General features: G+C 42.4%; 1 protein-coding gene across 2 annotated transcripts in view; it reads left to right on the top strand.

Annotated features, from left to right (window-relative positions):
• Positions 1-21,645, top strand: part of dscaml1 (Down syndrome cell adhesion molecule like 1) — a 124,758-nt gene that overhangs the window by 91,447 nt on the left and 11,666 nt on the right. The window contains exons 13-22 of one of the 2 annotated variants that reach the window (XM_033631652.2): positions 827-1,032; positions 5,187-5,283; positions 5,459-5,587; positions 5,738-5,905; positions 6,177-6,247; positions 6,421-6,661; positions 12,072-12,218; positions 12,302-12,457; positions 16,185-16,324; positions 19,855-20,008. In XM_033631652.2, coding sequence (XP_033487543.2) covers positions 827-1,032; positions 5,187-5,283; positions 5,459-5,587; positions 5,738-5,905; positions 6,177-6,247; positions 6,421-6,661; positions 12,072-12,218; positions 12,302-12,457; positions 16,185-16,324; positions 19,855-20,008 — 1,509 coding nt within the window. Of the gene's footprint in view, positions 1-826; positions 1,033-5,186; positions 5,284-5,458; positions 5,588-5,737; positions 5,906-6,176; positions 6,248-6,420; positions 6,662-12,071; positions 12,219-12,301; positions 12,458-16,184; positions 16,325-19,854; positions 20,009-21,645 lie in introns of those variants that run through there. The other variant, XR_013490964.1, reaches the window with a different exon arrangement.

Genomic DNA, 21,645 nt, shown 5'->3' with positions numbered 1-21,645 from the left:
CATGCAGCACCGTGACCTTACAAAACAGCTCTACCCTCAGAAAAGATGTTAACACTTCGTATCTGGCTCCTTTTGACACTTGGACTTGCGAAGAACACGTTTAACCAGGTGCACACAAATACAACCGGTAGTTTCACCATGTTCTGCTATCACAGGACTGCCCCTCTCTGTCTCTCTCTGTTGCTCTCTCTCTCCTGCTGGTGTTAGTGTTATTGATTGAACCGTTCCTTTCCTCTGCCTCCCTCAATTCTGTCTGTTTCGCTCAGCGGAGAGGGAGGAAAAGAGGAAAAGAGGGAGGGTGAGATGAATAAGTGATGAAAACAAAACAGCAGAATCCTCCTCAGATCGGTATTCTGCGCGTGCGCGTGCGCGCGTGTGTGTGTGTGTGTTGGCCAGAGAAGACTGTGAGTGAGTTTGTGTATAGAGTGCACACGAAAGGTAGAGTGTATCTCTTTTGCGTCTTCATTCACCTAGACCCCGGTGTTAACTATTGGAGAATGAGAGAGGAGGTTTATTGACTTTACCTCATTGACCATAGCTCTTCATTACTCTGCTGCAATGGAACTTGGCTAATCTGAACTCCACCTTTTTAACTGCCGGCTCTCCAACCTTTCTTCTCTCCACTCTTTCACTCCTTTCTCCCTCTCCACTTAAACCCTGCCTATTACCTAACACCTTATTATACACTTACTCCTCTTCCTTCCCCCCTCTTTCTCCTTTATCCGCCTCTGTCATGTAATATCCCCCTCATCAATTTGTTTACCGTCACTATTTACACACATATGTCCCCACCTTCTTTTCATCTGACACTCCATTCTCCTTCCAGTCCCCGCGATGATCACCAGTCACCCCAACACTACCATGGCTAAGAAGGGTCACTTGAAGGAGCTGAACTGCACAGCCAGGGGAGAATGGCCCATCATCATCCGCTGGGAGAGAGGCGACACAGTCATTGACCCTGACCGCAACCCCCGATACTCCATTACCACCAGTCCCAATGAGAAGACAGACGAGGTGTTGTCTACGCTCAAGGTAAGGAGAGCTTATATATGGTGGAGCGTCTGATTGATAAAATCTGACAGCAATATCTTTATGACTCTTACCTCACAAAGGGATAGCTTTCACTTTTCTCTCGTCTGAGTTGTATTTTCGTTGCCTGCGGTTTGTGAAATAATGGTGAGATAAGGCAAAGTCCATGATCACAACTGTCAGTATGTTAGAGAATGCTGAAAGGTGGGTAACAGTCGCAGCCTATGTCTCCACCACAACTTATCATCATGTTTGGTATTGGATCCTGGACCAGCATCTCTGGGACATTTAGCTATACAGAAGCCTAACACATACGATGCCAATTTGAAACCACATTGCTGAACACACTGAAAGTCACCATGTCATAATTTTGCTCCTCCACACCATGTTGGTCATGGCACCCACAGGTCAGCTTCTACTGCATTTAAAAATTAGAGTCTTCCTGTGATACGTATCAAAGGACAGATGGAGATGATGCTCGGAGCTGCTGGTGACGCACTGTTTTTGGATGATCATACTAAGAGAGTGGTGCCCTGTAAGAAGGAGCTTGGTGATTTTAAGGGGAGCTGAATCAACTGTGTGTCCGGTGACTTCTGAGGATGTCATCGTCTCGCAGTTGGATTGATGCACACAGGAGTGCAAAAGCTTGTGTGTGTATCAATCAATCAATCAATCAATCAATCAATTTTATTTATAAAGCCCAATATCACAAATCACAGTTTGCCTCACAGGGCATAGCATACAGCATACAACATCCCTCTGTCCTTAGGACCCTCGCAGCAGATCAGGAAAAACTCCCCAAAAAAAACCCTTTAACAGTAGAAACCTCAGGAAGAGCAACTGAGGAGGGATCCCTCTTCCAGGACGGACAGTCGTGCAATAGATGTCGTACAGAACAGATCAGCATAATAAATTAACAGTAATCCGTATGTCACAATGAGACAGAAAGAGAGACAGAGAGAGAGACAGAGACAGTAGCTTACAACAACATTAATGAAAGTAATAATATTATAATTATAATTCTGGCTATTGTGATACAATATGTTGAAAGTATATATTAATATCTGATAGTGTACATATGTGACAATAATCATATGTGTATAATAACAGTAGAAGTATGACTAATGATAACAGCAGCAGCAGGAGGCATCTGGTAGGACCAGGGCAGCAGCACAACCACACACGTCACACTATTCAGGCACTGCTGTGATATGAGTTAATCTGAGAGACAGTGGAGCACAAAGGCTCCGGAGAAGAAGCCGAGTTAGTGACATCCAGAATGGCCGAGTTAGCAAGATGCAGTAACGGGACACGAGAGAGAGAGAGAGAGAGAGAGAGAGAGAGAAGGTGCCCGGTGTATTATAGGGGGGTCCCCCGGCAGACTAGGCCTAAGTCAGCCTAACTAGGGGCTGGTACAAGGCAAGGCTGAGCCAGCCCTAACTATAAGCTTCATCAAAGAGGAAAGTCTTAAGTCTAGTCTTAAATGTGGAGACGGTGTCTGCCTCCCAGACCATAACAGGAAGATGATTCCACAGGAGAGGACCCTGATAGCTGAAGGCTCTGGCTCCTGATCTACTTTTGGAGACTTTAGAGACCACGAGTAACCCTGCGTTCTCAGAGCGCAGAGTTCTGGTGGGATAATATGGCACTATGAGCTCTCTAAGATATGACAGAGCCTGACCATTTAGAGCTTTATAAGTTAACAGTAGGATTTTAAATTCTATTCTGGATTTTACATGGAGCCAGTGCAGAGAAGCTAAAACAGGAGAAATATGATCTTGTTTCTTTGTTCCTGTTAGTACACGTGCTGCTGCATTCTGAATTAGCTGGAGAGTTTTTAAGGACTTATTAGAGCTACCTGATAATAGAGAGTTACAGTAATCCAGCCTAGAGGTAACAAAAGCGTGGACCAATTTTTCTGCATCTTTTCAGGTCAGGATAGGCCTAATTTTCACAATATTACGCAGATGAAAAAATACAGTCCGTGAGGTTTGTTTTAAATGAGAATTAAAAGACAAAACTTGATCAAATGTTACTCCGAGGATTCTTATGGTAGTGCTAGAGGCCAGAGCAATGCCATCTAGAGAAACTATGTCATCAGATAAAGAGTCTCTGAGTTGTTTGGGGCCAAGAACAATAATTTCAGTTTTGTCTGAATTTAACATCAGGAAATTGGTGCTCATCTAGGTTTTTATGTCTTTAAGGCAATTATGAAATTTAGTTAATTGATTACTTTCTTCTGGCTTCATAGATAAATACAACTGTGTATCATCCACATAACAATGGAAATTTACAGAGTGATTTCTAATGATGTTACCTAAAGAAAGCATATATAGAGTAAATAGGATTGGTCCGAGCACAGAACCTTGCGGAACTCCAAAACAAACTTTAGTACATAAGGATGATTCATTATGAACGTGAACAAACTGATAAATAAGATTTAAACCAGCTTAGTGCAGAACCTTTTAGGCCAATTAAGTGATCCAGTCTCTGTTGCAGAATTTGATGGTCAATTGTGTCAAACGCCGCACTAAGATCTAATAAAACAAGTACAGAGATGAGTCCTTTGTCTGAAGCAATTAGAAGATCATTTGTAATTTTAACTAGTGCTGTCTCAGTGCTATGATGCACTCTAAATCCTGACTGAAATTCCTCGAATAAATTATTATCATGGAGATCTCAAGGATCTTTGAAAGAAAGGGAAGATTAGATATTGGTCTATAGTTGGCTAACACCTCTGGATCCTGGATCCACCTCTGGATGGGCTTTTTTAGGAGAGGTTTAATTACAGCTACCTTAAAAGACTGTGGTACATAGCCTGTTAATAAGGATATATTGATCATATCTAATATATGAGTGTTAACTAAAGGTAAGACCTCCTTAAGTAGCCTAGTTGGGATGGGGTCTAAGAGACAGGTTGATGATTTAGATGAAGAAATCACTGCGGTCAATTCTTGAAGAGAAATCTGGGGAGAAGCAATCTAAATATATATTAGGTCTTACAGCTGTGTTTGAGGTTAGATAGGTACTATCTGAGGACAGGAGGTCATGAATTTTGCCTCTAATAGTTAGAATTTTGTCGTTAAAAAAGCTCATAAAATCATTACTGCTAAGGGCTAAAGGAATACAAGGCTCAATAGAGTTGTGATTCTCAGTCAGCCTGGCTACAGTGCTGAAAAGAAACCTGGGGTTGTTCTTGTTGTCTTCTATTAATGCTGAGTAATGGTTTGCTCTATGTATGTATGTATGTGTTTTGCATAAGATTTAACTCCAGTAGATTTCATGTCCATAACTGACATTGCAGAGGTCTAATAGGATACACCCTTGCCAGCTTAAGTGGCAAAAATAGCACAGAAGACATGTTGTTCGATGTTTTTCAAGCAGGTGCTTGGCAAATGGTGCCAAAAAATGTGAATTCTGACACCATAAATTCAGTGTACCACAGGACTGGTGACATTTCCCCTCTCACACCTCTCTTCCCATTAAAGTGTACAAAGTGTAGGGCTTTTTCTTGGTGATTTTTGCCGAGTCAAACCATGCCACGTTGATTTGTGTTTCCATTACCAATTTAAACGCACTGAGTCAGACTTTCAAATGTTAAAAAATGTATATGAATTTCAACTGGCATATGTAAACTATAAATATTCTGTTTCATCACTTAAAGAGGAAGCAGTGGAGTGTCATTCTTGTGTGCTCCAGCAGCACTAGACCTACACTTCCAAGACATTGCAAGCAAGCTGGAGGAGATGGGCATCTGGTATACGTTTGTGTAGTGCAAAGGGAAATTTAAAAAACTCCAACAACAGTACAAGAAAGTTGTTGACCACAGTAACACCTGCAGGGTGGACAGAAAAATGTTCTGTTGGTTCACAAGCGCAAACATGTCATCAGATAAAGACTCACGTTTAAGTTAGTATCCCTGATGTATGGAGATGCAAGTTTCTGCCACCCTGGGCTGATGCTGAGTCTAACTGAGTCAAGCCAAGCCAGCACATGTGTATGGAAAAGGGCTGTGAGTCGCCTACATATCAAACATGCTGAGGAAAAACTCAGCGGGCCACTTCTCCGTCACAAAGCTGTGCTTTACACAATTTTCCTGCACAAAGATAGAGTTGTTTGTCTCTATGACATTTCTCTTTCTACCTTCCCCCCTACAGCTAAAGCCAGCAGAGCGTGAGGATTCAGTCTTCTTTTCCTGTCATGCCATCAACTCTTATGGAGAAGGACGAGGCCTTATCCAGCTCACTGTGCAGGGTAACCATTCCTGAACAAATGCATGTACTATACCCTCTTCTCTTTATATTGATAAAAGCTACACAGACCTGCTCTTCCCTTTTTCCAGCCAGAATTGTCTCTCTTGTGGGGCTGCCTTCTCCTTCTTTACTTTGTCTTCCTCCTTTTGTTTACTCCCTCTCTTTTAACTCCTCAGAGCCCCCAGACCCTCCAGAATTAGAGGTGCGAGAAGTGAAAGATCGCAGCATGAACCTGCGGTGGACACAGAGATTTGATGGGAACAGCGTCATTACCTCCTACGATATTGAGTATAAGAACAAGACAGGTATGTGAAAGAGTGTATTCTTTATTTTACAGAAAGGACTTAATATTGCGTTAGAATGAGAGACACAAATCCCCAGATAAATCAAAAGTGTCTTTAAAGTGGGAGAATGGTGGCAAAATGTAACTCAAAATTCTCTTCTTTTTTCGTCAGACACCTGGGAGCTAAAGCATGCCACTCGAAACATCTCCCCCACCAACAATCAGGCCAACATAGTAGACCTTCACCCTGCCTCTGTCTACAGCATCCGCATGTACTCTTACAACTCAATAGGCAAGAGTGAGGCCAGTAAGGAACTCACCATCAGCACGGAGGAAGCACGTGAGTGTCTTGACTTGGACTAATGTGAATGTGAGCAAATATTTCACTTATTCTTGGAGCATTAGCTTTTAGTCACAGCATCTTTATGACACTGACCGATCTGTCCTTGAATAAGCATTCTGTATTGAAATTCTCTCCCAGTTAAGGTGAGAAAAACATCTCTGAACATTGTAGATAAGAATATTTTAGGGTCGTGAAAGCCACAGAATGTTTGTTTGACAGTAGCACAATGCCTCAGCCTCGACCCCTCTGACTCTCTGTCTCTCTGCAGAGCCTGATGGTCCTCCCATGGAGGTGATCCTGCAGCCGGTGACCTCTCAGAGTATCAGGGTCACCTGGAAGGTAGTGTAGTATAATATATAATGAATAGCTATGTACTTCCTCAAAGATTATCTTGATATTGCAAGTAACCTAATGTTTATTGTCTTGATTTCTTTTCCATGTATGTTGTTCATGGAGGTGGTTAAATAATCGCACAGTCTGGTGATGTCAGTACTGTGTTCCTATTTTCCCAGGCTCCCAGGAAGGAGCTGCAGAACGGGGTGATCAGAGGATACCAGATCGGTTACAGAGAGAACGGCCCAGGCAGCAACGGCCAGTACAGCATTGTGGAGATGAAGGCTACTGGAGACAGCGAGGTCTACACCCTGGACAACCTGAAGAAGTTTGCCCAGTATGGTGTGGTTGTCCAGGCCTTCAACAGAGCTGGCACAGGGCCCTCCAGCTCAGAGATCAACGCTACAACGCTGGAAGATGGTGAGGATCACAATAAACAACACAGAGAGAACACATCTCAGCATGTATAACAGAGGATTTATTGCCTCTCGGTGTGTTTATGAGTGTAAATATGGGGTACTTTGTGACCAGCAGCAATACGGGAAATAGGTTAAACAGCATGGTCCATTAAATGCAGTGGAAGAGTGAACTGTCATACCTGTGAAATATCACCCCATCTGCTTTGGCTTTGATTCACAGTTACTGCACTTTTTCTGTTGCCATTGTTCTTTTGGCTGTCTCGCTCTCTGATCTATGTCAAATCATGCCATGCTTTGTAACCTAAAATTACTACATTCTCTCTCTTCTCTCAACAAGAATGAATGTTGGCTGCTGGCATCCAAATGCTTTTCACAAATACCAAGGACACACATAGTCTCATAGACACGGCACACATTTAGCAGCGCTGTAGAGGGGACTGAGTGATCTGTGTAGAGTGAGAAAGAGTGTGGAGATACTGCCATGCACCCTGGTGGCTATGGGGTAGATGGGCCTAATGTTGAATGAATGAATAAGTGAATGAATGAATGAGCAAATGACTGAATGAATGGATATAATAAAAATATATATTTGTGTTCTGTGATTAGATAATCTAAATTAATCGCATACATACATTTTTGCTGTGAAAGTCTTTAAAAAATTTCAGTTCAAATGAATTTAGGCAGATGTGTCGTAGTAATGTTGCTGGATTTTAGACACAATTGTCTCCCCGTCCTCTATCACCCAAACTGGTCTGCAGTCCATTGCAATCCATTTTGCAAGGGAGTTAGTTAGTTGGTCACAGGTGTACTTACTCAGTTTGCGTCTGAACGCCTGGTCGAGTGTGGCTTGACGAGGCTGGCTGCTAGCGCTAGCATCAGAAGCTATGCTAACTCGGACGTCTGGGTTCGCTGCTAAATGCTTTGTGTTGAGGTGAGACACTGGGACAGTGCTCCTACTCATAAGACATGGTGCTCCTTGGTGTTTTTTTAAAATATGAATATTTTTCATTTATGGGGCCAAGCAGCGTCATGTCATCTGCCTCCATCATGTAACAAAGCCACTGTGGCCTTCAATGATGCACCAGGTCAAAGGGCACCAGGTGATTAATCAGCGTTCATTTTTTAACTTTTTTTTGTGATTAATTAATCAAAATTAATACATTATTTTGACAGCCCTAGTTTAGACATTTTGTAAATTTCATCTAGCTGTGAATATGCAAAATAAAGTTCAACAGTTCCCAGTCTTGGAATCTTTAAAAAATCTTTTGAAAAAGGTTAATTTTTCCTGCATTACATACTTCCAGATCTGAAACAAAAACTTTCCAGTTACCCAAATTTGACTGAAATCTGCAAACAGCTTTTTAAGATATCATATTAAAGATACAACGCAGGATTTTCCTACTGTATGACCCACTAGAAGTGTGTGGCTGTGCATTTATCTGCAGAGAATCTGCCCTCTGCCTCTGTTTTCTTATTTCAATCTTATTTTGCTGTGTTTAGTACGTTCCTGGGCACAACACTCAGATAAGGTCAGGACTCTATAAAAAGGTAGTGACCAGGTGTCATACTGTAAGCAACACACATCCAAGAGGACACAGCACTGAAAAAAAGGTACATACAGTGAGGTAAAATGCCAAGCAGACAAAGCTAGGATTGGCTTTACTTTTGCTGGCCATACTGTAGTAGCTGTAGTAGCCCACAGTTCCTGGATACTATACATCTAAATAAAAGATTAAGACATTAGGCCAAAAACATCCACCAACTCCTTGGTGGAAGTACTGAAAGAAGTAACTTTCTAGATCCATAATTTGTATAGCTAGAAAGACAAATCCAATAGTTCCTTAACAATAGGAAAAGGCAAAAATGTATGTGAAGTTGAAGGTAGTCTTGAGGGAGAGGTGGAGGGGGCTGGTGAAAAGGCAGTAAAGCAGTGGAAGAATGGATCACTGGACTTCATTTAGTTTGTAGATTGGACTTCCAAAGGCCATAATTTACTTGGTAATGCAACTTTTTCTTGTAGAGCAACATTTTCTCCAGCGTTAGTTGACTTCTGGTCACCTGGGAGCTGAATAAATCCAAAAACCGACTGATGTATGTTAACAACACACCGATAAATGCAACTTTAAAAGAAAAAGTATTCTCAACTCGAAATTGTTCTCATCATATTCTCGCAAGAAGACTTTAAATATTCTCCTTGCGCTCTTTGTTCTTTAGTGTTGAACTGCAGTTAATGTAATTAATCTGTGAGCTGTACCTGTGAACAGATATTTTCAATACACGCCTCCTCTCTCAACCTCTATCACGTGTCATCCACATTTGCTTTGCTTTTTATACTCATACAAACAAACACACACACACACACACACACACACACACACACGTCACATACATACATGTCCACCCAGCGAACAGTTGGCTGAGCCCCATTGGTCCAGAGCAGACAGAGCCCTCCAGTTCTTCCCTATGGCTGTCACCGTGGTGACAGTGATATTGATGGCCATTATGATAATAGTGATAACAACAAGCATACTAAAAATAATTATAATTAGCTTGTCTCTCTGTCTGTCTCTCTCTCTCTAGTTCCCTCTGCTGCTTCCTGCTGTAATTATCCACAGCTGAGCGCATTGTCTCTCTGCTCCCTCTTTTCATCTTTTTCTGCCCTTCCCTTGCTCCCCTTGCTTTTAACTCTCTTCCTCCCTTTCTCCCTTCTTCCTCTGCCCCTCACCCCCCATCTCCTCCTCCCTGTAGCCCCAGTCCAAAACTGCCTTTCATTATGTTCCTGTTATCCCCATCTCTCTCCAAATTATGCACTTATTTATGTAAGGTTATTTTATATGTCAACAACCTTAGCATTTATGTGGCATCCTTCATGTGTGTCACCCTACGTAAGCCCTAACGGTGACAATGTGGGGGCACTTGAACCAGCTCACCTTTTTGTTCATATCATCTTTCAATCTCTCTCTTCTCGGAAAGGTCTGACTGCGAAGGGAGGAACTGGGCTGTGTTTTGTTGCCTTCTAATTATTTAGCCTAAAGGTTTATTCATGCAAAACCCTGTTTTCAGTTCTCTAATCCTCCTTTCTCCTTTCCCTCCCTTCCTCCGTCCTCCTCCCCACCTCCTCTCTCTTCACCAGCTGCAGAGAAATTCCCTGGTGGACTTGGCCCAATCTCTCTCTTTCATTGCTCTCTGTCTTTCACTCGCCTCTCTTCCTCTCTTCCTGCTCCTCCTCCTCTCACAAGTTGACTTCTGTTCATCTTTAACAGTGTGCGTTATTCAAAGCCTGAAAGACTAATGGTCAGCGGTGGCCAATAGAAGAGACACCTGGGCTGGTGGGGACAGAAGGAGGCTTGTACAGAGAAAGAGAGATGGTGGTTGTAGAGATGGTCCTATACATCAGGCTGGACGCATGTCATGAGCTTTTTATCTATCACTAGCCTGTTTACTCGCCTCAGGTTTGATATGGAAATTTAGGGTTTCAGAGAGGGTGTATTTATTTATTTATCAGCTAGCCAGTGCAGTCCTAATTTTGAGGAGACAATGGCAGCCTTTGCTTTAATGCAAAAATAATCTACATTATTCACAATTATTAACCTCTTAGACCTCGCTGGCTATGTGCTGGACCAGCAGTGACATACACATCCACAGAAATTTATTTAAATTGTGATAAAGATCCAAAGAGATTTACAGATCCCAAATATGTCTTGCAAAATATTAGGGAATATGTATAAAATGATGCAAAAGATATTGGATTGATTTTTTTTTTCCAACCTTAGAGCTACTTTGCCAATTTTCAGCCAGCTTTGCATCATAACAGTGTGTGTAGTATGTGCAAATGGACCACGGTAGACTTCCCTCCAATTAAACAGCCCCCAGATCTCCTTGCTCATCTCTCAGCTCACATCACTGACTCTAAGGCTGCTGCTCAAACTACAAGGGCTGCCCCCTGACTAAGAATTTTCCTAACTGACCAATAGTCGTCATTTAGCGCCATTAGTCAACTAGTCGCCCACATGTTTACGATATTTAAATTATATATTTTGCATGGGGCAACACAATGGTTTGAGTTGAAGGTGTGAGAAAGAATAGTATCAGTAACATTGTTAACACTGTGCTACATTACAGAGAAATACAAAACCGTACTAATGAACCTTCATTAATATAGGCCTATATTTTATCTACAAGTGCACGTCACACACTGAGTGAGCCGCCTGTTAATGACACTGTGGGCTAATGGGCATGTAGCTACTTCAATGTTTCAGATGATGCGTCATGTTTGTAGTTGACCAATGAAGATGAGTTTACATATCACCTTGGGTTCGTCCTTCACCTTCTCAAAATGATCCCACACTTTGGATTTCCTGCCCGACATGTTATTAACTAGCCTGTGGAATAACCGCAGGTACCAGCCCTGGAAATTACGGGCTGTAAACATGCCGCATCTTTAACCTCCTGGAAAACGTGAGGTTGGACGCCGGGGCGCTGCTCTTGTGTCTTTTTTGTGCCAGCTTTCAAGAGTGTGGCAGCAGGTTGCGTCTGAAGTTGCTAAGCATCCTTAACAAGCATGGTATAGCCTATTTACCTGAAATCCTGTGTGCAGAGCTGATCTTCTTCCAAGTGCTGTTTATAAGTGTGTAGGCCTATCGTCTGTGCGACAGATGTAAAGCTCTGGGTAGCCCTGCACTAACATGATCAACTTTTCCGTATTTATCCTACTGTTAGCCCTACAAGCTACAGATTGTACTTACACATTTTCATATACTCCCCACCATGGACACAGAGCTCCAAACTCAGATTTAACAGTAAAACTAGGCAGTTCTGATCAAATGTAAACCATGTTACTGCATTGCCTATTTCACCCTTAACATGTTTTCAGAAGCATATTTTAGCTCACCCTATAACTGAAATTCAACATTGTTTGCTACCAGCTGACAGCCATATTTCTTCCTGTGGAAAAAAAGCCAAACTCGTGTAACCTCACCCACCTGCAGGTGCGGTTTTTCATCTGGTAGTGGTTAAAGTTTCCAAAGATACCAATTATAGAATCTGGGAAATGTGTAAAAAATTGTGCACAAAACATCTGGATTTTTGTTTTACTACTCAGGGTAAACAGTATTTAACGTCAATGAAGAGCTGGAACAATCTGATGCAGAATTTCTGTGTGATATTGCCACAATGTGGAATACGATCAAGCCTCAAAGCTACTTAAGGGGTTAAAGGACACTAGATAAAGGGATTAAAGAATCCCTTTATTTTCCCCAGTTTATCTGTGTTTAGCTCAGTCATCAGAGGAGTTGTGAACAGATCTTTCCTTTTGAAATAAACCATGAAATACATCAGGTTAGATAACTGTAGATACATTGTTTAGATAACGCATCTTAACTTTTCTCTTCTCTTTCCATCTTTATCATCAGTGCCCAGCCAGCCTCCTCAGAACGTGCGAGCCATTTCTGTAACATCAGACGAGGCAGTGATTACATGGGCTGAACCTCCCAGGATGACGCTGCATGGCGTATTAAAGGGATATCGCGTCGTGTTCTGGGCTGTTTTTCCTGATGGAGGTGTGTTGAGTGCGTCTGTTATCTTAGATACCATGACTAGTCAGCAGTGGGTCTGAACATCTCGCTGTTCTTTTGTGTTTCAGAATGGGGTGAAATGCAAAACATCACAACCACCAAGGAGCAGGTGGAGCTCAGGGGCCTGGAGAAGTTCACCAACTACAGCATCCAGGTTCTTGCCTACACTCAGGCTGGAGACGGCGTCCGTAGCAATGTCCTGTACATCCAAACTCGGGAAGACTGTGAGTCCACATTTAAGTAGATCATTCCACACACATAAACCAAATAATGAACTGATCTGTCACTTGCTTTGGCCACGCCTTTGGGATGGGTTTAAGGGTTTTTGCTCTTGGTTTAGGCTGCAGTGTGGGAGGCAGAGAGCCAGGGGGGGTAGAGGGGGTCTTTGTAAGGCTGAGGTTGCTGATTAAAACCTCTTTGTGCTCTGATGTGCCATTACCAGTGCTAATGAGAATTAAGAAGCCAAAAAGTGTGTGTGAGTGTGTGTGGTTAAGGAGCCTAAGGGTGTGGGTCTGTGCATGTGAATATACGGAAGTGTCGGAGGGGTGTTAAGTGTGTGTTTGCATGTGTATGGTGTCTTAGCGTTGGTGCGCGTGTTTGGGTGCATGTGTGTGTGTACATACATTATTGTTTGTGTGCAAGTCTAGCTCAGCACCCAGCACAAGGAGAGGGATTAATTCTTTGTGGCTTAGAGAGAATTAATTTTGTGCTTACACTGGCGGGCTGTGGATTACATCCGTATCCGCCTCTCCTCTCCCTCCCTGGGGCCACGCAGAGGAGGAGGCAGGCGTCTGGAGATGGAGAAAATGAGGGGAAAGAGGGAGAGTGCAGGAGAGTGGAGGGCAGGGGGGAGGGCAGAGATTCTAAGAAGTGTCATTTCAGAAAAGGCCTTTATTCTCTCTTCCTCACTATATCTCCATTTTATGAGCCGGCCTCGCCGCTGTAGCTCTTCAAATATGTGTGTTGCGTTAGTCTTTAAGTGTGTGTAAGTGTGTGTGCTTATCAGGGGCAAGCTGAGTGTCTCTTTTGCCCTGATGCAGGTTGACACTGTGTCCAGGGGCAACCTCTTCACATACTTTCAACACTCTCTGTCTCTCCCTTCCCTTTGCCCTCAGTTGTATCTGCAGCATATGGAAAAGTGTTTGCAGTGGAATTGTGCAAACAGACAATTCTCAGCCAGCCTTTCTCTACGTCTGTCTCTTAAACACAAAGACAGTACACAGTGAACAAAGGAACGAAGACGATTTGTTATCAAGTTCCCTTTTATGCTCTTTCCAAGGGACCCCCACACCCTGGGGTCCACAACATTTAGTCCCTGTGAATATGTGCACATGTATTTATTGTAGATTTAAAGTTTATCACAGTATTTATATTTTTAATTACTGCATGTTGTCTAATTCTTTCATCCCACTGGACAAAGAAAACCCACTATTACATGCTAACGTCTGGCGTTTGTAATTAATAGGAAAGGTTGCAATCAGGATTTATTGGCTCCAGCTCAGATTGGCTTTGAGTGACAGTAGCATGACCCTTTTTCCACCAAAATTAGGATATGTATGGAGGTTTTTTAAACACGGGCAAACCCGTTAAAAATAGGTGATAGACTCCTTTTCTTTTGCCAGTAGACCAGAGCTGTGTACATGGCTCTGCAGCGGACGAGTATACCTTTCTATGTTCTTCTTTTCACTTTTGTGTCATGTTTGAAGTCACGGATGGTTGGGAAAACAGGTTAGTACACAGTAGAAAGCAGCATGGAGGCCAGTGAAAATGTTTCATTGGATAATTTTTTTATTCACCCCCTCTCTCATACTTGGTGCAGACTAATTTGGAATGATGTTTGAGTGCTGTTTGGGCAGAGACAGATAGTATTTTGTGGTGGCCTATCATTGCATTCCACCGACAAAGGAGCTAAAATTAGCATGTCCACACGGATGTCCACCATTGATCTCCATGCTGCTTTCTACTGTTTACTAACCTGTTTTCCGCCCGGCCATGATGTTGCATGTGACACACCAGTAACGGAAAAAAAAAACAGACAGGCTTATTTGTCTGCTGCGGAGCCATGTACACCTCTCTGCTGTACTGGCAATGGAAAAGGAGTGTTGCGCCTGTTTTTAATGGGTTTCCCATGTTTAAAATAATGGCATACATGCTCTAATTTTGGTGGAAATAGGGTATATCACTGCCTATTAAAGCCAATCTGAGCTGTAGCTGATGCTGATGCTGATAAATACCCATAATTACTGCAGAGTCATTTATCCCGGGAGTGAATGCTGATTGAAACCATACCCATTAAAGACAAAAGCCAGATGTTGGTGGGTGTTTTTTTTTGTGTTTTTTTTCCAATGGGAAACGGGCTAGAGAAAGGACACCCGGTTGTACGTGCTAATTTTTCCCCAAGATGCAATTATGGGCCGCCACAAAACACTGTCGGTCACAGTCTGTGGAGTTTGAGAGAGAGACTGAATGAGTAAGAGATGTAAAACAAGAAGTAACATTTTCACTGGCCTACATGCTGCTTTCTGTTGTTTACTAACTGTATTACTGGCCCATCCATGACTGTCTATGACTGTCCATGACGTCAAACCTGACACACAAGTAAAACAAAAATAGAAAGACATACTCAATACTGCAGAGTACACAGCTCTGGTCTACTGTCAGTTGGAAACCAGTCAGTTCCATATTAAAGAGCTCCTGCGTTTAAAAAGAAAAAAGGGTACAAGAAAAAAAAAACACTGCATGTTTGACCATTTTTGTTAATTCTAAAATAATGGTTATCATACCCCTGACAAGAACAAATATATCAAAATAATCTATGACTTCCTTTGCAGCTCATTGGCTACAGTAACACTTAAATATATACTAGTGTTTCCTTAACTCCATTAGCCTGATACTAGGCGAAAAAGTAGTTATCTTAAAGTGAATGTTTCTTCTGCAAACAAGTCACTGGTCAAGTAAGCAGTAATGTACAATGGTTTGTCCATACGATAACGCTACACATGAGCAAAGAAGGTTGATATTGTGCATGTCCAACCTCAGTCGGGTACAGGTGACAAGAGCAGCAAACAAAGAAAAATTGAGGCAGTGCACATTAATTAATCTGCCAATCATTTCCTCAATTAATTGTTTGGTCTATAAAATGTCAGGAAATTGTGAAAATGCCCTTTACAATTTCCCAGACCCCAAGCTGACCTTTTCAAATTGCTTGTTTTGTCAAACCAACAGTCCAAAACCCAAAGAGAGTCTGTTTATTGTCATAGAAAATGGGAATACCAGAAAAATGTGGCATTTGAGGACTCTGAATCTGTTGATGTTTTTTTTTTTTTCTTAAAAAGTAAAGATGGATAATTAGAAAGAATTGAAGATTCATTTTCTGTTGATGAACATATAATTTCAGCCTCAGTCTGCATGTACATCAAATATTGCTCAAAATATAAGTTATAGCAGCTTGCAATATTCTTAATAATAGCTACATGAAGCACTGTTAAAACATGACGAAACTGAAAAAAGGTCACACCACAAAGTCTAATCTTTTTCTATATCAAGACAACTCAGGGGCATTAATGCTTTTACACCATTATCATGGTCACAAGAGGAAGGCTGTTTTTTCGCTTGTGTTGAGATCAACTCATAAGGACTCTAATGGTAGCTGCAGAGCCAGGATGTTTTCCTTAGCAATATGCTAATTCAGTTTTTTATTAAAAAAAACAAAACAAAACCCTTTCTGCAATTATAAGCTAATGTATGGAGTACCAACAACTTTATCAACTATCTAGTGGGTACACACAGATGTTTTTGGTGCAGCCAAGAACAACTAATGGGCAAATTTCCCCAAATATCAGTCTTCACCTTTAAAGTTACTTATTCAGTTTACTGTACATGCAGACAAGTATAACTGGTTCACGTTTTGCTTTGCCCTCCATTTCTCTCTTTGCTCCCCCTATGATTCAGACCCTGGACCCCCAGCTGGCATCAAAGCTGTGCCCTCCTCCGCCAGCAGTGTCGTAGTGTCCTGGTTACCCCCTCACAAGCCAAATGGAATCATCCGCAAGTACACCATCTACTGCTCCAGCCCCGGGTCTGGCCAACCGGTGAGTTACAAAAGGGGTGCAGAGAGTTTCAGGGTTGAGAAGTGAATGAAAGAGCAAAAAGGGGGAAGAGGACCATCTGAACATGGCTGACGATGAAGGGGAAACTATCCTTTATTTATGCAGAGTACAGCGTCTAGTATACATTTTATATGATGCAGAGATAAAGAAAATTGATTATGACGTTTTGTATTTGTGTGTTTGTGGATTTGTGTGTGTGTGTGTGTGTGTGTGTGTGTGTGTGTGTGTGTGTGTGTGTGTGGTCTAGTGCTGCAGTCTCAGCAAGATGTGTGTGTGAAATGAGCTCTCCTCATACCGCAGTGTGTGTGCGTGTGCAAGCTCACCCTCCAGCCTCATTTGCATATCTGCGTCTCATCACGTTGCCAGGACAACCTCATCTGTTCATCAACGAGGGCAGAAAACAAGCCGACAGCAAACACACACTCCGCGCTTACGCACAGACACGCACACACACTCATAAATGTATCACACCATGCGCATAGAGGTCCATATATATATGCAACTCATGTTTTTATGACAGTGTGAATTCAAAAGGAAGAAATACATCCTGCTTGCATACTAGAAAACACACACACACACACACACACACACACACACACACACACACACACACTTGCACCATATAAATGTTCCTTACTAGAATATACATGCATTTTCTCCTTAGTCTCACTCATTCAATAATCTATCTATCTATCTATCTATCTATTTGTCTGTCTGTCTATCTCTTCTCTTTCTCTTTTCTCTCTCTCTGAAGCCCCCATGCAGAGTTCGGGATGATTACTATGTAAATGAGTGCGACTGGAGAGAAGGAAGGAGGGATGGGGGGGTCAGACACACCGCGCGGGGAGTACTTTTGTTCCTCTTTTCATTATCTCGCTCTATCGTTCCCCGGATCACCGCTATCTCCACGCCGGAGGAATATTTTAATATCCGTTACAGCAACACACACTCTGTCACTCCTCCCTCCCTTCCTACCAACATCTACCCACCCATCCATCCATCCATCCATCCATCCATACATCCATCCATACATCCATCCATCCATCCATCCATCCATCCATCCTTCCATCCTTCCGTCCATGCCACTGCCTGCAGTGGAGACTATAGGGACACATGTACAGAGAGGAGAAGAAGAAGAAGACACTGATATACGTGAGAGTTGGGGAGAAATGCAGAGAGGATGTAAAACAGAGGGGGGTACTGGTGGATAGATGGAAGGAAAAAGCAAGGAGTGGACCCACGGATGACAGGGAAATGTGGAGAGGGGCAAGGAAATGAAGGGAGGGATGAAGAGTGATGGCAGGAGGCGAAGGGAAGGATGGCACAGTGGGGTAAAGGATAGGCAGAGAGGAAAATACAAAAAAAGGACGGAGACAAGAGGAATGGATGATGAACAGGGAACACAGGGAAGTAATAAAAAGCCCAGTGGATTCCTCCATGACGGCCTGCTCATAAATGTGAAAAACAACATGAATACTGGAATCTATTTGCCCAGAATAAACCGTTCTGCAGACAACAACCCAGCAGGCTAGAGCTCAGCAACACTGCAGTGTCTTCTTCGCAGGTTTTACAGGTCTTGTGCATTTACTGACTCTTCAAACCATTTGACACTCGTATTGCAGTCTTCATTTCACCTGCGTGCATGAGTGCCTGTCAGTCAGAAACGCAAGTCAGTGTCAAACTGTAGTGAAACATGTGATTTGGAGGGCGGCAGTGAGTGTTACTTTGCAGCGTGTGTTAAATTTGTGATTGTGTTTTATTTCTCCTATTCTTCTATACATAGCTGAGATCAGCTGCACAGTAACAGACAGAGCTCTGTGTGTGTGTGTGTGTGTGTGTGTGTGTGTGTGTGTGTGTGTGTACCTGGGTGTTGGGATACCTGAGGAGTAGATGAAGAGTAGGAGTTGAGGGAATAAGGGTATAATTGGTGGGTAGGTGAATAGTGACTGGCAGGCAGTAAAAAAAGAGTGTTTCTGTGCGAGTATGTGTGTGTGTGTGTGTGTCTCTGTGTGTGTTGAAGGGACAGTGATGCATATATGTCTAGACAGCAGACACATGGCTGGGTTAAACACACTGCAATTACACATCCACCTCCAGGTCATGTATGCCACTGTATGTGTGTGTCTGTGTGTGTCAGTTTATTCATGTATGTGTTTGTGTGCTTGCTTGTGTGTATCCGTTCCTCTTTCTCCGTCTGCTTATTGGACTCCTCTCCGTCATTACTGATGCCTGCACTAGATAGGCCTCATTAGTGTATGACTGTTCGTGATATCTCCGACTGACTCATTTGTCTGTCCCCCATTGTCTTTCTCCGTCTCATATCTCTGTTTGCCCTCCCTGAGGAGAGGGAGTGGGCTTCACCCCCCCCCCCCCCCAATTCAACCCTCTTGCCTCTCTCTCCTCCGGGGGAGGGAAGGAGGAGAGCAGGGTTTTTTTTTTGCCTTGTCATAATATAACATGCCCAGGAACCTCTGTACCTTCATCCCCATCCTCCACTCTTTGCCTGTCGTACTGAGTCAAGGAGAGAATACAGGGCTTGGTTCACATTACAGTGATGTTCACTCGGTCCTTCACATTACGTCTGCCTCTCCAGTAAAGTGACAAAATAATCTTGTCTTTGGCATCCCTGACATTTTACTTTGTACTTTTTAGCACATATGATACAACACAGATTTTGTGATATGAAAGACAGAGTCCTTAAAATGTATTTATTTTTTTTTAATCATGTCACAAAATTCCACTAGTTCCCAGAGAAAATCTTTTTGTTTTGAGAATATTTTCAATACTCAAAGGTCCAGTGTGTCGGATTTAGGGGGATCTATAGGTAGCAATGGTAGTATTCATAACTATGTTTTCATTTTGTTGACAATCACCTGAAACCAAGAATTGCTGTGTTTTTCGTTACCTTAGAACAGTGGTTCCCAGCTGGTGGGTCGCAGGTCCATTCTGATTGAACCACAAGTGACTTGCGTATGTGTCAAGTTTGTAAAAAACACACTTTATTTTGGAGTTTTTATTTTGAAGTGCTGTTTCTTGTTGTAGAGTGAGTGAATAATGGACAGCTACTTAACGGAGACAGCAAACTAGCTCCACAACATAGCAAAACGCAAGTATGACGCAGAATATATTAAGCTGTGGGGACCTTGAACTAATGACTAAGGAAAATGTGGGCCACGTGGCCAGTTGAGAACCACTGCCTTAGAATGAGCTGTTTATATCTACATATGGAGCTGGTCTTCCTCCACGGAGTCTGTCATGTTGTTCTACAGCAGCCCAAACTAGACAAACCAAACTCTGGTTCTAGATAGGGCCATTCCCCCTTTTCATGCAGGCCACCATAGTTCTCCTACAAGCTTGGCACATGGGAGAAGTTTCAGTTCTGCAACCTTTTACATAACATTTCTTGACATGTAAGATGTTTGGTTTGTGCTCAGTTCTGTATTATACAACATATTGCTCCTGCAGTTCCTTCGAGATTAACACTTTCCTTTTCCTCTTCCTGCTCTCCCCAGCTGCCCAGTGAGTATGAAGCCAACCCAGAGCTGCTGTTCTACAGAATCACTCACCTCAACCACCGGCAGCAGTACTTGATCTGGGCTGCAGCTGTCACCACTGCAGGTCGGGGTAACTACAGCGACAAGGTCACTGTGGAGCCAGCGGCCAAGGGTGAGTCCCTGAATGTGACAGGCAGATTCATTATGAGAGACTGGATGCCCACTGAACATGATTTTGCTCATTTGCAAGACAAAAGACACATAGGAGTCTGGGTACAAACTGGGCAAATTTTGGTTGAAAACTGAATGTTTTTCAGCCATCTAAGTTACTGTTTACCAACCTTTTCAACAGCATTCACAGTAAAGGAGAAAAGTGCATGTTGAAGTCTATGGGAGTGCTACTGCAATGAGAAAGTTGTATAGAACCTTTTGTGTCTCCAGTGGGTGCCGTGTTATATATGCCTCACGTGACGTCACTTGAGTCAGCGATGATTAGGGTTGAATGCTGCAATCTATTGCAAGCATCTACACAAGATCTACATCAATTACCACATCAACATTAAGGAAAGAGAAATGCCGTATAAAATGAGCCAACTGTCATGCCCATCTTTGCTCATTGAAGTATATACAACTCAAAAAAAAGTGTAAATGGGTGTCAAGCGTAGTGTGAATCACCACAGCCAGTACTACACAGTTGTTATGTGCATTGATTTTGTGTGGATGGAGATGAGCTATGCATCCTCTCAAAGACTTCTATCAAGTTTCACTACACAAACACAACATAAAATTTAAAGTCAAATAAATGCTAAAAAGGCATCTCTGCTTATGGTTCACGATGTGTGCTGATTGGAGGTAGAATTCTGACTTTAATGACCACTCCGTTGCACTTTTCTGTGTCCATTTTTTTTGTGATTACAATGCAGGGTTTGACTACAAGTTTGGAAATAAAACAAAAATGGATGCGTGGAGTTAAAAGGAAGTGAACTTACCAGACCTCCAGCCCACTGTTAATCTCCTTGAGGCTAATGGCAGTAGGCTACATTAGCTGATGCGAGCATAACACACAGGAAACCACTACCTGATCTGTCTGCATTCAGGTTGCATCTAGGATAATGTAGGCGGCAGGTTTTGACAATGAGGAGGAATGCCTGAAATAAAAAGATATGTCTTGTTCTGTTGCATAATTTAAGGTTTTTATTTTAACTATCCATCATGTGTTGACATTGTTATAGAAGTGCAGTGCTAAATAGATGGAGTACTCTTTCAATTGCCTCTATTTCAAAGTATATTAACCATAGACTATATAGAATAATGGACGTAGCTCTCGTGACATCACTTATTGGTTTGTGGACTCCCGTTTTGAAGCATTGAGTTCTGCATTTAGGCTGCCGCCATCTTTGTTTTTGGAGCCAGAGGTGAATACATAATATAATATAGTATATAGTATAATTGGATGATGGGCTGGCACTGTGGAGGAGCAAGGGGTGGATCTGACAGAATTCAAGGACAAAATCGGCAGACTCACTCAAAGTGGCCCGCCCTTAATTAAGCATAACTTTAAGCCTTAATAAAATGTAAACAGGTGAGTTATATAAAAATTAACCCCCTGCACAGCTGTCATGAAGGGGAAAGTAAGCTATAGAGACCAAAACCATTTTTTGTACCAGGCTGTAAACATGTTTATTTCTGCTGACTCACTTTTGTAGTAAGCCTCAAGTGGCCATTCAAAGAATTGCAGTTGCATTGACTGCAATTTCAGACTTGCAGGTTGCCGCTTGGTATTAACACACTGCTTTACATTGAAATATT

Source organism: Epinephelus lanceolatus, chromosome 4 (genome assembly GCF_041903045.1).
Source record: "Epinephelus lanceolatus isolate andai-2023 chromosome 4, ASM4190304v1, whole genome shotgun sequence".
Classification (NCBI taxonomy): Eukaryota; Metazoa; Chordata; class Actinopteri; order Perciformes; family Serranidae; genus Epinephelus; species Epinephelus lanceolatus.
Note: the sequence above shows the minus strand (reverse complement) of the source record. Positions and strands in the feature narration are given on the sequence as shown.